Raw genomic sequence first — 14,907 nt, 5'->3', positions numbered from 1 at the left:
TTTCTATGTTGTCAGCCAAAATGAATTCTCACATAGTCCAAGTGGTGACACTGTAAGAGTTATTTCTTTCAGGTATTACTCAAACTAGTACCTGGCAAAATAATTAAAACTAACATTATGAAGTTTAATATTTTCACTGGCTTAAAATCTAATATATAGCCAAACAGTCATTACTGGGGGAGTAACAATTAAATATATCAAGTGTCTATTTAAAAAATATTCAAAGATATCTTTTAATCAGTTACTCTTTAATCCCTCAAAAAGACTACCACCACAACAGAAATCAGGATTCTGCTAATTTATATAAACGAACTTCAGTAATTGGTACAATTAAAAGGCCAAAAGCATAACACTGTCATGACTAAGTTGATATGCAAGATAAACTTGTGATTAGTTTTATAAAAAGGAGAACCAACAGATTACCTCCTACTTTTAAGTCCTGCAGGTTGCCATTATACTGTGAACAGTGGAAGAAAAGTCTAGCTTGACGTTCTGAACACTGAATAAATCCATAAGAGGTTAGTAGTTTTTCAATAACCCCAGTTTCACGCAGTGCTGCTGAAGTACCATTGGGGTACCCATTATGCCCATTGTTGTGGAGAAGATTTGGATCAAAGCTCATCTGTTTTAAAAAGAGAAAGAACTCAATACATATAGATCTGTATATTACCTCCATAGCTTACTAATAAGTCTGATTAACAAATCACTGAATTTTTAACATAAAAAGGCAAAGAAAATAAAAGTAAAACAAATAAAGGGAAGATTATGTGTTTTTATTACTGAAATGTTAATTTAGCTAATAAAACATTTCAGAGGAAGTAATTCAAATTATTTTGGGGGAACTGCCCCAATTCATGATAGAATTTTCACTTACCAAACAAAGAGAATTTCTGGAGTTTAAATATTAAGATAAAGTAACTATATAAGTAAAAGTTGCCTTTACATTAACTTTAAATTACTAAAACAACAGTATCAGAACAAAGGTAACTACTATTCAAGAGATGGAAACCCAAACTACCAGGACATTTCATTAAATTTATTAATACTTATTTTGAAATGTAAATAGAAACCTTGTTGCTATTTGGTAAGCCGTGCATCTTGAAGGCAATTATTTTAGTAGAGACTAAAACAATAAAAGAAACTTTCCATGCAATACTTATTTCAAACTAGAAAATACATGCATGCTCAGGTCCTTTAATGGAAGATGACTCAAAACAATGAGTTAGAAAGCAAGAGTTTTCTAAGAACTCCAAGACAACAAAAGCTCTTCAATCCTAAAAATCTTCAATCACTTCACAGGTACAATTAAAGAAATCTTTTCACCTGTTTCAGACACTGAAATCTCTAAATACTGTCATTTGTTTCTATGGTCAGATAAAGCAAAATAAAACATTCTTTAGTGAACAGAAGGGCTATTTAAATGCAATGCACTGGGACCTATTTAATCATCAGATACTGTCTATCACATTAGATATTACATTTTATTTAAGTGAAGCATGAAATAAGACAAAATCCCTAGAAAAGGTTAGGTCTATAATTGATTTACTATAGCAACATATCCACATCTTTATACCTAGTTTAAGACCCTTTCATTGAAAATTTGACTTATAAGCATTTTCATTTAAGTTTGACGTTGGGCAAGTAAAAAAATTTTTCATCAGGAAAAAAAGATGACTGAAATTCTAGAAAGATAGACCACGTTTTAAGTAAACACTGGGTGGGATAGCCATATCATGCAAATCAAAGCCATCACATCTGTAGGTGGTTAAGTTCTAATTCATTCATGCTAGACACTCTTTCGTGTCGGATGTGTACTAACTCATTTAAGTTTTACAAAAGCCCATGAGGAAGTAATATTGTCCCAGTTTTACCAATGATGAAACAGACACTGAGATTAAATGACTTGCCAAAGTCAAACCAAGAAGGTCTACCTCTACAATACTGACTCAAAACTAGGGCTTCTCAAACTGAAGTTACCCAGTGATCTGGTTAAAATACAAAATCTGATTCAGCAGCAGGGGTTTGAGATTCTCCACTTCTAACAAGCTCCCAAGGTGATATCAATACTTCTGATTTTTGGACACACTTTGAGTAGCAAGGCCTAAACTACTAAACTTACCTTTCAAGATTCAAGGTGAAGGAAATACTTAGGGAAGTTAGAAAGTGAGTTTGCAGGGCATTTCAATCAAACTGAGTGGCCCTTCTTAGTCATGCTCTCAACACAAAGAAAAAAGCTGGGATGACTGCTTCCCTGACTTACAGATCTCTGATACGTGGGGGTCCTCTTTTGTTTTTTAGTCCCAGATGAGGTAGAAGATGAAGATAAAGGTAAAGAAAGTGAAGGAGGGGCTGTAGGAGGGGGATGAGGATCTGATGACACAGTAAAAACGTTCTCCATCTCAAACAGCTGTGACAACATAGCACAATGTTTACAACTATGATCAATAACAATTTAACACACATTTGACAGTCAACCTGTTTATCTTTACATTTATCATTAAATTACTTTAGCAAAATATAATTCATTTAATCAGATTTCTATCAACAAAATAAATTATAGCATTAACATTAAACGGTCAAACTGAAATGTATTTTTTAAAGCACTTACTTAACCCCTAATCCATAACATTTACAATTTTAAAAATGCCATAATGACTCTGGTGGTTGCTACAGCAAGACAACTGAGCCCAACTTCTTCTCAGTGTCCCACAACTTTACACAGAATCCAATATTCTCAATCACTTGTCTCCCTCAAGTAGGGTACACACAGGATAATCTAATGGGGTGTAGGAAGAAAATATCTGAACTAGAATATATATATTTGGCCAGAGATAAAAACTAGCTTTTACAAATGGTTATTATGTATTTATAGAAGAGGCCTTGCTGAGTTGATATGTCAGGTCGTATCACATGTCATACATCACTTAAGTACTCTGAGGAAAGAGTGGAGAACCTCACAAGAGATTGACAGTGAAGCCCTCGTTCATTTACTTTGAGCATATTAAAGTTTACATCTCTCCAATTAAGTGTACATATTTAGCTATCTAGTTTAACTAAACTACCCTCACAAAGAGACAAACTGTTGAACAAGATTCCCACAGAAGAATCTTAGAAGACAATGCTAATAAAGCAAGCAAAGGCAGAGAATTGGGAGCCAATACTTCTAATCCTAGTATTAGTTCTTGTACCTCTACATTATGAAATAAATGACCATCTAATGAGATGCCAAGTCTGACAAAACATTAAGATCAAGACTCTGATACAGACTTATACCAGTATCAATAAAACATAAAATGCATACTGTCCCTCAGATATTAATTCATGATAGTATAAAGTTTTTAAATTAAACACTTATAAACTAAGCAACCAGAAATATATATTTCTAGTGGGGCTGAAAAGTTTCTACACTGTTAACAGGTACACTATTTTCACAATATTGCTTATTTCACCTTTGTCCTATTTGTACCACTGCTTCACAATGCAAATGAAGCAGTATAATCACACGATTTATAAATATATACACGTACATATTGACCACACATGCTCTTCTTGTTAAACAGTATGATCAAATTAATTTGAAGACCACTATTCCACCATCACTGACTTAGACCATGACTTACAAGCTGTGCTTTTTTCATGTTTAGACTAGTTCTTATCGCTATACAAGTAAGAATGCAATGATATGATCTGTAATACATAGGCCAGGAAGCTGCAAAAATCACATTCTCAAGTCTCCAGTCCTAGTAGTCCTAGCTGAAGAGGTAAGACTCATGTTTTTCTCACCCTAAGGGAATATGAACCAGAATGAGAAGGGGTTAGAGCTATCATTTCTTTCTAAGACTAAACTGTTCCCCAACAAGCGTACTGGAATTTAGGCTACATTGCTCATCTCATCTCACCTTTGGATGTGCACATCAAAACAGAATTGAACCAGAACCTCTCCTTTCTCCCAGCACCTTTCCTGACTTAAGTATTTTTCTCTAGCCTTTATCTAATTTGAGGGCTACTTTTTAAAAAGGGAAACCCATATATCACTCAAGCAACTTTAGATAAGACAATATGTTAACCCTTAAAAGAATTCCTAATAGTTCAGCTAAATTTTTTTTAAATCAGCACCATCAAAACTTTAAAGAAGCACAGTTAAACAAAATGGATGTTCCTTAAAAAACAAAACAAACAAAACAAACAAAACCACCAAACAATTACGTAAAAAGAGAAATCCAATGGAAAAAGTAGATAGCTCAACAACAGATGCTTGTTTATAAAAAATTAACATAAAGACAACATCAAAAAAAGGGGGGTGGTACTGGACCAGTAGGTAAATGTTACTTGGCTTTTTTTTAAACAGGGGGAAAATCAATTTAGTTGCTCATCTCACAGCATACAAAAAATATATTCTAGATGAACTGTGTTAAATGCCTTAACAAATATTAAATAAAAATGTATGCATTTATAAAACTTTTGGAAGGGGGGACTTTCTAGGTTTAAAGTCAATAGAAAAAAACGCCAAGGGAAGGGATCAATATTTGATTACATAGAAAGTATAAGCTTTTATACTCAAACCTAAAGAGAACAAACGCAAATGTAAATATATGAGTGTATCATTAAAGAATTTAAGCAAATCAGTAAGAATTAAACTACCAGAATATAAGCTCTATGAGAGCAGGGGCTTTTTGGTCAAAGCTAAATCCCTAGTGTTAGACAGTGCTTGGCACATAGTAAGCACTCATTTGCTGAATTATGGGAAGACATTAAGACAAATAAGTCTTAAAAGATCATTCATTAAACACAAAACATATGAACTTCAATTCTGGCAAGCAAAAATTTAGATAAAACAAATTATTCATTTATCAGATAAAAGATTAAAAAAATTGAGAAAGTAGGTTAAGAACAACATGCTAATATATTTTCATGGTGGCAAACTGGTGCAACCTTTCTGAAATACAGTTTAACCATATGTACCAAAATGTGGAGGTGCTTTCCTTAATAATTCTACTGCAGGAAACCTATCATGGGGAAATGTGAAATGTGGACAAGGCTTTATGCACAAATGTGTTCATTAAAATGTTTTAATAACAAATTCCCGGAAACAATCTAAAATTTCATAGTACTTTATATAATGACAAAAATATTTCTATAATATGATTTCAACTGTATTTTAAAAAGGAAAGACCAGAAAGTCTACTTCAATACTCACAGACAATGTAACACTTAGATGGTGTTCTAAGTGCACAGAGCTAAAATTGGTAAATGGGAACAGAACTCAGTACTCACTCCATGGCTCACATTCTTAACCACTGCTTTAAACGCTAAACCAGAACTTGAATGCCTACAATGCATCAGCACTGTTCTAGGTTCTACATGTATAGTAGTAAACACAGCAGACGAATACCCCCAACACCAAGTTTAGACTTTCTACTCTTTTCTATGTATTTGTTTTTAATCAGAAAGTCATTAACGGGACTTCCCTGGTGGCGCAGTGGTTAAGAATCCACCTGCCAATGCAGGGGTCATGGGTTCGATCTCTAGTCCGAGAAGATTCCCACATGCCGCGGAGCAACTAAGCCTGAGAGCCGCAACTACTGAGCCCTCGGGCCTAGAGCCCACACTCTGCAATGAGAAGTCATCACAACGAGAAGCCCACGCACTGCAATGAAGAGAAGCCCCTGCTCGCTGCTCGCCATAACTAGAGAAAGCTCACGCGTAGCAATGAAGACCCAAACACGGCCCAAAAAAAAAAAAAAAAAAAAATCATTAACAATGATTTTTTTTTTTTTTAAAAGAACTGGAAAGAATCACAGGTCAAATTTAAACTTCACTTCTAATTCAAGAAATCAACTAAAGTTCCCTAAAGAACACAGAACTAGAATCAAAAGACTGGCTTTTAGTCTTGCTTCTCATACTTTTTAAAACTTCTCTGGAATTGTTTCCACAGATGTAAAATGATGACCTAAGTGATTTCCAAAGTCCCTTGAGAGGTGGGTAAAAAAAGAATCAAAATTCTGTGCTCCGTAATTTCTTCTTGCAACATCTCTGAGTTGTTCCCCGCCCCGCTTTTTCCTAACCTAGTCTGCTTGGCTCCCACTGAAAAGGAATTAGTTTAGAAAAGGCAACCTATTTCACTGTATGACAGTTTTAGAAAATGACTGTTTTCTTAATCTAAACATATTTCCCCTTAACTTCCTTTGCTCCTTTCAGTTTTCGGAATGCAACTGTTTTTCAGGCTAACTGCTGTCTTCTGGATATGTTCTAAATTATTATTCACTGAAGTACATTTCACTACTATTCTTACTGTACCCTGACCAATATATAGAAAGCACTGAGTGTTTCCTGATTCTGTAGACTAAAGTTTGAGTAACATTATATAACTAAAAAAAAAAAAAAAAAAAAAAAAGCTCTATTACTCCTTAATAAATTAGTAAAATCAGATTTTCTCCTTTTAGTACTTGTGTAACTGATCATTTGTTACTAAAGAAAAAACTAATCTAATGCTTTTAAATTTCTTTTCTTAGTTAACCTGGAGTTCCAATTTAGAGGGATAATTTTAAATTATTAGCCTTTGTAATCTGTCTTTTAAGCATTCTATGTCCTTCCTTAATACCCACCTCACAGGGTTGTGGGGATGGTTAGGGTTACTTCATACAAAAAACCTGGAATGGTGCTTAGTACAGAGCACACACATTAACTACTTACTACTAAATCTTTTTAAAAAGTAGAGCAAGAATGGAATCTGGCAGCACACATATGGAGACCTCTCTGAAAATCAGTCCGTTAGTCTAAGCCTTTTACTGCTTATAATCCAACCTATATTCCATACTGACCACTATGTTATCAAGAGATACTCTGTCAAATCTCCTTATTGAAACATCTTATTTTTTATTTGTTTGCTCCTGGATTTTTGCTAGGGATGGAGAGCAGGCTCCAAAGTTTGCACACCTGACTTTGAAAATCAATCAAGACATTTACAGTTCCTGATCATAGGTCTCCATACCCCTAGCCAAGTTACCCTGTTATCTTCTCATTCACCTGAGGCTTTAGTTTTCTTTTAAGGTTCCTAGCTTTGCTTTCCTTCTTGTCATCTTAAACTGTCTTTGATCAAAATACTCATCAAAACAATCCATGTCTATCTCTACATGACAAACTTCTTATAAGCCTTATTCATTGATATTTTTTAAGGCCAATCCCACTCCTCAATATTTTTATTCATTCCTAATTATGTACTACTTTTACTGTTTTTTACAAAGGCTCTTTTAAAATCTGTGATTCTCAGATGTAGAGAACAAACTTATAGTTACCAAGGAGGGAAGGGGCAGGGTGGGATGAATTGGAAGACTGGGACTGACATATACGCACTACTATGTATAAAATAGATAACTAATGAGAACCTACTGTATGGCACAGGGAACTCTACTCAGTGCTCTGTGGTGACCTAAATGGAAAGGAAATCTAAAAAAGGGTGGATATATGTATATGTATGACTGATTCACTTTGCTGTACAGCAAGAAACTAATATAACATTGTAAAGCAACTATGCTCCAATAAAAATTAAAGTAAAAAAATAAATAAAAACAAAATCTGTGGTTCTACTGCATTACCAAATCTGTTTCCTTAGCTGCACTCGTTTTAAATGGAATAATTCACAACTGTACAACCACAACATGTTTTACTGTCAATAACCCCCCAATTGTTATTTATCTGTTTGTAAATATGTGAATTAATCTATATAACTTTTGACAGCTATGCATGCATTTACAATTAAAAATGTTCACGTAGCAGATGATGGCTTCCTCTCACAATGGTCTGTGATACCACTGTGGCCAGTGCCAATAATGCCAATGGCTCAGCTGATGCCAGGAGGAGCAGGGAGCGGCTTTTGAGCTTAGGCTTGCTGAGAAGTTCGATGACTAAACTGGGATCCTTTAGGACAGGTTGTCAACAGTCCTCCCCTAGTCACCCTGTCTTGTTTCCTTACAGCTTTGCTTCCCCCCACCTCCAACCCCACCCCCCCCGGGGGCGGGGCAGGGGGGATGTTCCTGTAGTAAACTAATGCTCAGAATACAAAATTAGGCTAAACAAAAAGCACTTCTACTTTAAATCCATCTCTACAATTCATGTCAATGCAATGAAAGCGGTAACATCTAATCTTTTACCCTTCTGAATAGTAATGATAGAGCCGTACAATTTCAATCCCCATTATTTTATCTAACCCAGCACAATTGGTACTAGTCTAAAATTATTTTTTAAAAAATCAGATGAGGAGATAGGAAGAAACAAACAAAAAAAAGCAAATAATACAATAACCTTGGGCTTCCCTGGTGGCACAGTGGTTGAGAATCTGCCTGCTAATGCAGGGGACACGGGTTCGAGCCCTGGTCTGGGAGGATCCCACATGCCGCGGAGCAACTAAGCCCGTGAGCCACAACTACTGAGCATGCGCATCTGGAGCCTGTGCTCCACAACAAGAGAGGCCGCCAATAGTGAGAGGCCCGCGCACCGCGATGAAGAGTGGCCCCTGCTTGCCACAACTAGAGAAAGCCCTTGCATAGAAACGAAGACCCAACACAGCAAAAATAAATAAATTAATTAAAAACAAAAGTACCAATGCCACCATGGATGTGAGGATTAAATTAGTCAATGCTTTAAATAAATTGGTGTTAATGGTAGTTTTAAATTAAGGAATATTTCTGGTCTACAGTAAGGTCATTACCACAGCCAGGTCCTCAACCTTTAAATGAACTGGAGATAAAGGCCCACTGCTTCTTGAAATGGTGATGAAGCTTTTATAAGACAACAACCTAGGAGTGGTCTGTTTTCATTCTCCCTCTCATTTGATCAATGAAGCGTTTTACAAAAGGATTACCACGCAGTTCTTGAAATTCTCTTCCTTGGCATTCCTACCTGGACTACCTATTTCTTTCAACATTCTCTTCTTTGGCACTTCTTCCTTTATTACCTATAAAGTGACGACTCCTTTCTGAATTCCAAGCCTTTATTTCTGCTGATTTTAGAAACTCTAGAAACTAAAGATTAAAAAGGAACAATTGCCCTTCACAATCTTACCTCCCCCAAACAACCACTGTTTAACATTCCATAGTAGAATATTTTCGCAACTTCAGGTTCCTATCTAATAAAACAGATTTCCACAAATCCCTACCTGAATTTCGCCATTCCTATGAACAAAGATTTCTAACTTGGACAACTGGATAGACTAAATCAATTCCCTCCAGCCTCAACTTCCCATTCAACTCGTCACCAGTCCTATTACTTCTACCATTAAAACACCTAGTGTCTACCTCTTTCTCTGCCTTTACCGTAGCTTTTATCTTCCTTACACTCTGTCCATTGTTCCTAACAGGTCTTCCCATCCTCAGCCTGTTCCTTAAAAGTAGCACCATTTGTCTTTAAAAGATACATTTATGAATATGTAACTTTAAAATCTGAAGCAATAAACTATCTCAGGTTTGAAATACAAAATCCATTAAGCCCTTGTTTATGAGCAGCTGACAATTTCCTGAAAAATAAAGTCAAGTAGAGTGGGCCCTGTAGAACCTGCCTCCAGCAAGCCTCCCTTTCCAGTTATTCTCTCTGCCCCACAAAACTGTATTCTCCCCTCCGTTCATAATAGACCACACTCAACATATACCACGTGCTTTCAGATCTCCCCAAATCTGCTCATTCCGTTACCTCTATGCCTCTACCAAAAACTCTTCTCCCTCTTAACAAAGTACAACTCACCTTCAAACGACCCTTCTCGGTAGGCTTTCTTTACCCAAAGTTACCTCAAAGACTACAAAGGGCACTCCTAACTGAAACCCTAACTTTTAAGTAGTACAAAGGGAGTTTTTCTTTCTAAGAGACCAATAAATCAAGAGATCTGCACGTATCAATAAATATAATCTGGGGTGGAAAATCCCAGTTTGGGGCATAAATACTCTCATCTAACAAAAGACAACAAGTTAAATAAAATAATCTAGTGTTGATATTTTCAGACTAATAGTTGATAATATAAACTGTTTTCAGAATACCTTTAGAAGCAAACAGATTAAGATTTTAAATTTAACCAAATAATTAGAAAATCTAGAATTATAAACTGATTCTTGCCAATAGGAAATGATAAACCTACCTCGCAGTGATAATCAAATATTGCACTTTCAGTAGTATTTGCTGATTCTTCTTTTTCAGCACACGTTTCAAAGGATGAAAGTTGCTAGTGTTAAAAAAAAAAAAAAAAAAAAAGAAAAGAAAAGAAAGAGAGAGAGAGAGCGCGAGTGCGAGAGAAAATGACCTATCAAGCTAATAAAGAATACAACTGCTGCTGCACCAGGCAATCTCACAGTACAGCACTGAAGAAAACAAAGACTACTAGCAGCGTTGGGAAGTGCTCTTTCAAAGCTGTTGAGTAGGCACAAACTTCTTGTTTCAGATCAAGTGTTGTGTCTTCAACTTAAGTGTACTCTTCTTTGGTCTTGTTGGTTGTTTCGAGGTTTGTTCCTTGCCTGATCTGAACTTGAAGCAGCAGTTTCAGGTGGTAAAGTCTGTTCTGTTACACTTCATACTAGAGATAAGAATGAAGACATTAAGTATAACTTACATAAAAGAATCAGGAACAGAGGGTAGCTAGAGGGACAAACTCATTTCATTAACTTAGAATCAAGCAATGCAGAAAACATGGAAGCACACACACTCAATGTCATTTGAGCAATCTCCCAAGTGCTAATGGATACCTCCTTTGGTACTGTACACTCAAAACCCGAAATTATTCAGTCCTTATTGACACCCCCTCCCCACAAATAAATTCGAAGTTACATAATATAATATTCTATTTAGTATAAGTGTTTTGTAACTACCTAGCACTGTGTTAGGTACTGTGGAAAACATAAAAAGAATTTCCTGCCATCAGGGAGTTTACACCCTTGTTGAGAAGAGTTATTTATACATGGAGGAAAAACTAGAATATAGGACAAAATGTCCAAAATTAATATGCTCAACTAATATCTGGGAATCTACTACATCACATGCTATTCCAGAAATACTATTTATTGTTTATGCATCACCGTCTGTGCATCAAAGCAACATGGTCAGAGAAGGCTTTAGTTAAGAGGTAGAATATTTCAGCTTAATTTGGAGAAATAGGTAGATTTTTAAGAAAAAGAAAACAGCTGAGTATTCTAGGCATAAAATATCACATAAACCAAGCCAGAGTATACAGCTAAATCCTAAGTCCCTTGAGAGCAGAGACCATGTGTAGGATTTTCTATGCCTGGCATCAAGGGAGCTTTATTGCATGAGACTGTCACAGCAAGTGTGGCTTGTTGTTTCAGAGGAATCAATAGGCTCGCCTGGCTAGAACAGAGGGCTGGGTTAAAGTGAAATGAGATATATGGTGTGACAGATGCAGCAGAGCCAGATTATGAAGTGTTTCAACTTGATATAACGGGAAACAGAGAGCCTTAGTTCTTGATGAAAGGGTATGAAATCCTGAAATCCTATGAAGGATCACTTAGTGAAGGAAACAGACATCTCATTAGAGCTGTTGCCATAAACAGATGAGGAATGTCTATAGAAGAGAAACAATTAAGATGAGAGGGGAAGAGAAGTGAAATATATGTATAAATAAAATCACAGAATTGTGCTTTGTATTAGCTGTAAAAAATTATTATTTTGCAGTGCCTCAAATGTTAGCTAAAATGGTGCTATTAACTAAAATGACTTATATGGGGAAAAGAAAAGGTGGATTTGGTTTTAGATATGCTGAGAGGTGGATAGTATATTTTAAGATCAGAAATAATGACTATAAGGTGAGAGGTCAGACCTGGTGAAACCGAGTAGGAGAGCTCAATATTAATCACACTGATACTTACCAGTAAAATGTCACAAACAAATTATTTAATCTCCCTGAGTTTCAGTTTCTCCTATGCAAAATGAAAAGTCAGTAACAGCTGATCTGTGGCTATTGGGTATACCTAACATTCCATGACTTTATACAGTAACTTCAAATATCAAATGTTACATTTGTCAAATCTTTCAATTTTATTTGGATCATTCTATTACCCAGACTAGATACTTCTTAGAGCAATGATTCTCAAATCACTTGGGAAGCTTTAAGACATACACATGCCCAGTCCCCACTCAAAGAGTAATTTAACTGGCCTGAGGTAGGGCCACTTCTGTAATGATCTTTCGTTCCTTCCTCTCCACCTACACACCCAATGTTGCAAGTCTTATCAATATTTCAAGATACCTTGTGTATTCATCTTTTGCCCTAAATGACATCATATTTTAGTCCAGGGGTCTGACACATCTGCTAACTTCCAGTGTCAACCCTTTCCATATTCTGCCACATAACACTACCAGACTGATTTATCTAAAATTCCAATTTCATCTCATTCATCTCATCTCCTTGTCCAAAATCCTCAGTGATTTTTCCAGCACTCTAAATGGGAAGTTCTTAATCCTGGCTGCAAATCCAACCCACCTGGGACTTGGGGTGGTGGTGGAAATCAAAGCCTGGATCCCACCTTGAGATTCTAATTTAACTGGGGTTAGGTCCTAGGCATTGGTGTATTTCCTTTCCCACCCTGCCCCCCAAGGTGTTTCTGACTTGCAGCCAGCGTTTAACCACCACCATTCAAGGTGTGTCTCTTCTACCTTTACATCTTTACCTTCTTCTGCTCTCCAGTTCTTCTAGATAGGTGCATTTTCCTCCCTAATTCTTAAACGCAACTCTTGGGAGATCCCTGAATTCTAGTCTTTGTGTATATGGGTCTTTCCACAAAGAATACATTTTGTCATCTTCAATGCGACAAAAAAAAGCCTTTCTTGACCATTCCAGCACAGATTTATTACAGTAACTCCCACTGCTGGCATCATGCTTTTTGGTACCAAATCATTTCTGCACTTTACTTACATGTTTATGTATCTTGTTCCTTCAATTATATTTCAGATTTCTGAGAGACAAACTCAAGTTTATTTCTTTATCACAGCCCCCGATAGCACTTAACCAGGTACTGCTAAACTTCCTACAGCAGAAACTAATACAGCAAAAAGATACAATTCAAGTTGGTAGACAGTTCCACCAACTTTAAAAAATTTTGTTTTGGTGAACTGTATAAAGTCTTAATTATCCAATCAAGAAATAGCCTCTTCTTTTAAAAGATACCCATTGGACATTTTAATAAATTTGCTACCCACTCATGCTAAGATTATTAACATTCACGGGTGGTACTGACCAATTCTTTCACTGTAATCCTCTGAACCAAAGTGTACCCCCTACAACCTCTCCCCGCCCCCAAAGCCAGACGCTTCTTAAGTCACATGAAATAGAGTACTAATAAAAAAAACTAAGGAACAATTTAAATGTGGATCTGAGAGTCTCCCTGATTACTAAGTAATCAACTCCTTTTCCCTTTGCTCTGTATGGGAACACTATCACCATTAGTTAATTATCAATTATGTCATGCTGTTTTAGAAGTTAATTTTCCTTTACTTGATCTGATAATCCAAACAGTCATGCCCTATTTCACCTGCCTTAAAACTACCATCACCTGTTTTGTTATTTACTGTCTCCTCCAGTTCGCTGCTTTATCGCAAAGGCTTAGCTGAAGCCGGGCACAGAGTAGGCACTAAACTAATACATGTTGAACTAATACATTTATATGGCATTAATCTATCTAAAATGTTACCACATAACCCAGTTTATCATTTTGAAAAATTATACTCGAAGTCTGTACAGCATTCACTTGGGAAGAATAAAGAAATGCTAAACCAGTCTATAAAAGTCCCTCCACCTAACCCACTTTCTTCAGAGTACTTTCTTTGAGAATAAGAGCAAAGACCCAAATAGGCAGCACGGAACTGAAAAGGTTCTCTACTGTTGATTTATATGACTACCACTAATTCTTGCCTTAACCCCCCAGTTGGTATTTCTTTTCTTTTCTTTTTTTTTTTTTTTTGCGGTCCGCGGGTCTCTTACTGCTGCGGCCGCGCAGGCTCAGCGGCCATGGCTCACGGGCCCAGCCACTCCGCGGCATGTGGGATCCTCCCGGACCGGGGCACGAACCCGCATCCCCTGCATCGGCAGGCGGACTCCCAGCCACTGCGCCACCAGGGAAGCCCCAGTTGGTATTTCTTGATGCATTAACCCAAGACAAGTTTAAGTATATCACATTTTTCTCTAACCTGTATAACCAAAGTGCCTAACAGGTTTTAATTCAGTTTTACTTTGGGATCTAAGGAAAATGATAAAGTTTAGATAATTAACCACCTTAAAACAATTTAAGTCATCAACACGTTGAGCAGAAATAAAAGAAAATCAAATTGCTGCAACCACCTTTTTCTATATGTTTCCTTTAGTAATAACAATTGTGCTGTTACTAGATATTTAAAATTATACACCCACCTATCACTTAACTTCTTTTACAGATACTAATACTTGGAAATAGGACAAATGCCAGTGTGGAAAGAAGCTGAAGAAATGCTCCAGACACAAAAATCAAAGAATAGTGTAGACCAGCACCATCCAACAGAAATACTGTGCAAGCCACATATGTAATTTAAAAATCTCTAGTAATCATATGAACTTGAAAGAAAGGTGAAACTAATTTTAATTAAGTATCTTACTTAACCAAATCCAAATGTCATCAGTTCCCACAGGTAACTGACATGTTTTTAACATCCCTGGAAATCCAATGCTTATTTTATATTACAGCACATTTCAATTCAGAACTGTGTACAGTTCAACTGCACAATGGTCGCACACAGCTAATGGCTATCACACTGGTCAGAGCAGATACAGACTGATGAGGGGAAAAAGGCATTGGCATGCCCAATAAAGCAATAGTAAATGTAGGGCCCTTGGGCAAAGACCTGCACTGATAAAGGGAGGCAGTACCTAGCAAACTCGCCCAT

General features: G+C 36.5%; 1 protein-coding gene across 1 annotated transcript in view; it reads right to left on the bottom strand.

The window, feature by feature from the left end:
* CSDE1 (cold shock domain containing E1) overlaps positions 1-14,907 on the bottom strand; it is a 36,584-nt gene that overhangs the window by 18,781 nt on the left and 2,896 nt on the right. The window contains exons 2-4 of the mRNA XM_081224329.1: positions 10,124-10,555; positions 2,261-2,407; positions 424-622 (exon numbers count right to left, since the gene is read on the bottom strand). Coding sequence (XP_081080455.1) covers positions 424-622; positions 2,261-2,398 — 337 coding nt within the window. The 5' untranslated portion in view covers positions 2,399-2,407; positions 10,124-10,555. The remainder of the gene's footprint in view (positions 1-423; positions 623-2,260; positions 2,408-10,123; positions 10,556-14,907) is intronic.

This window comes from Mesoplodon bidens, assembly GCF_964165515.1.
Source record: "Mesoplodon bidens genome assembly, chromosome: 2".
Taxonomy (NCBI): domain Eukaryota; kingdom Metazoa; phylum Chordata; class Mammalia; order Artiodactyla; family Ziphiidae; genus Mesoplodon; species Mesoplodon bidens.
Note: the sequence above shows the minus strand (reverse complement) of the source record. Positions and strands in the feature narration are given on the sequence as shown.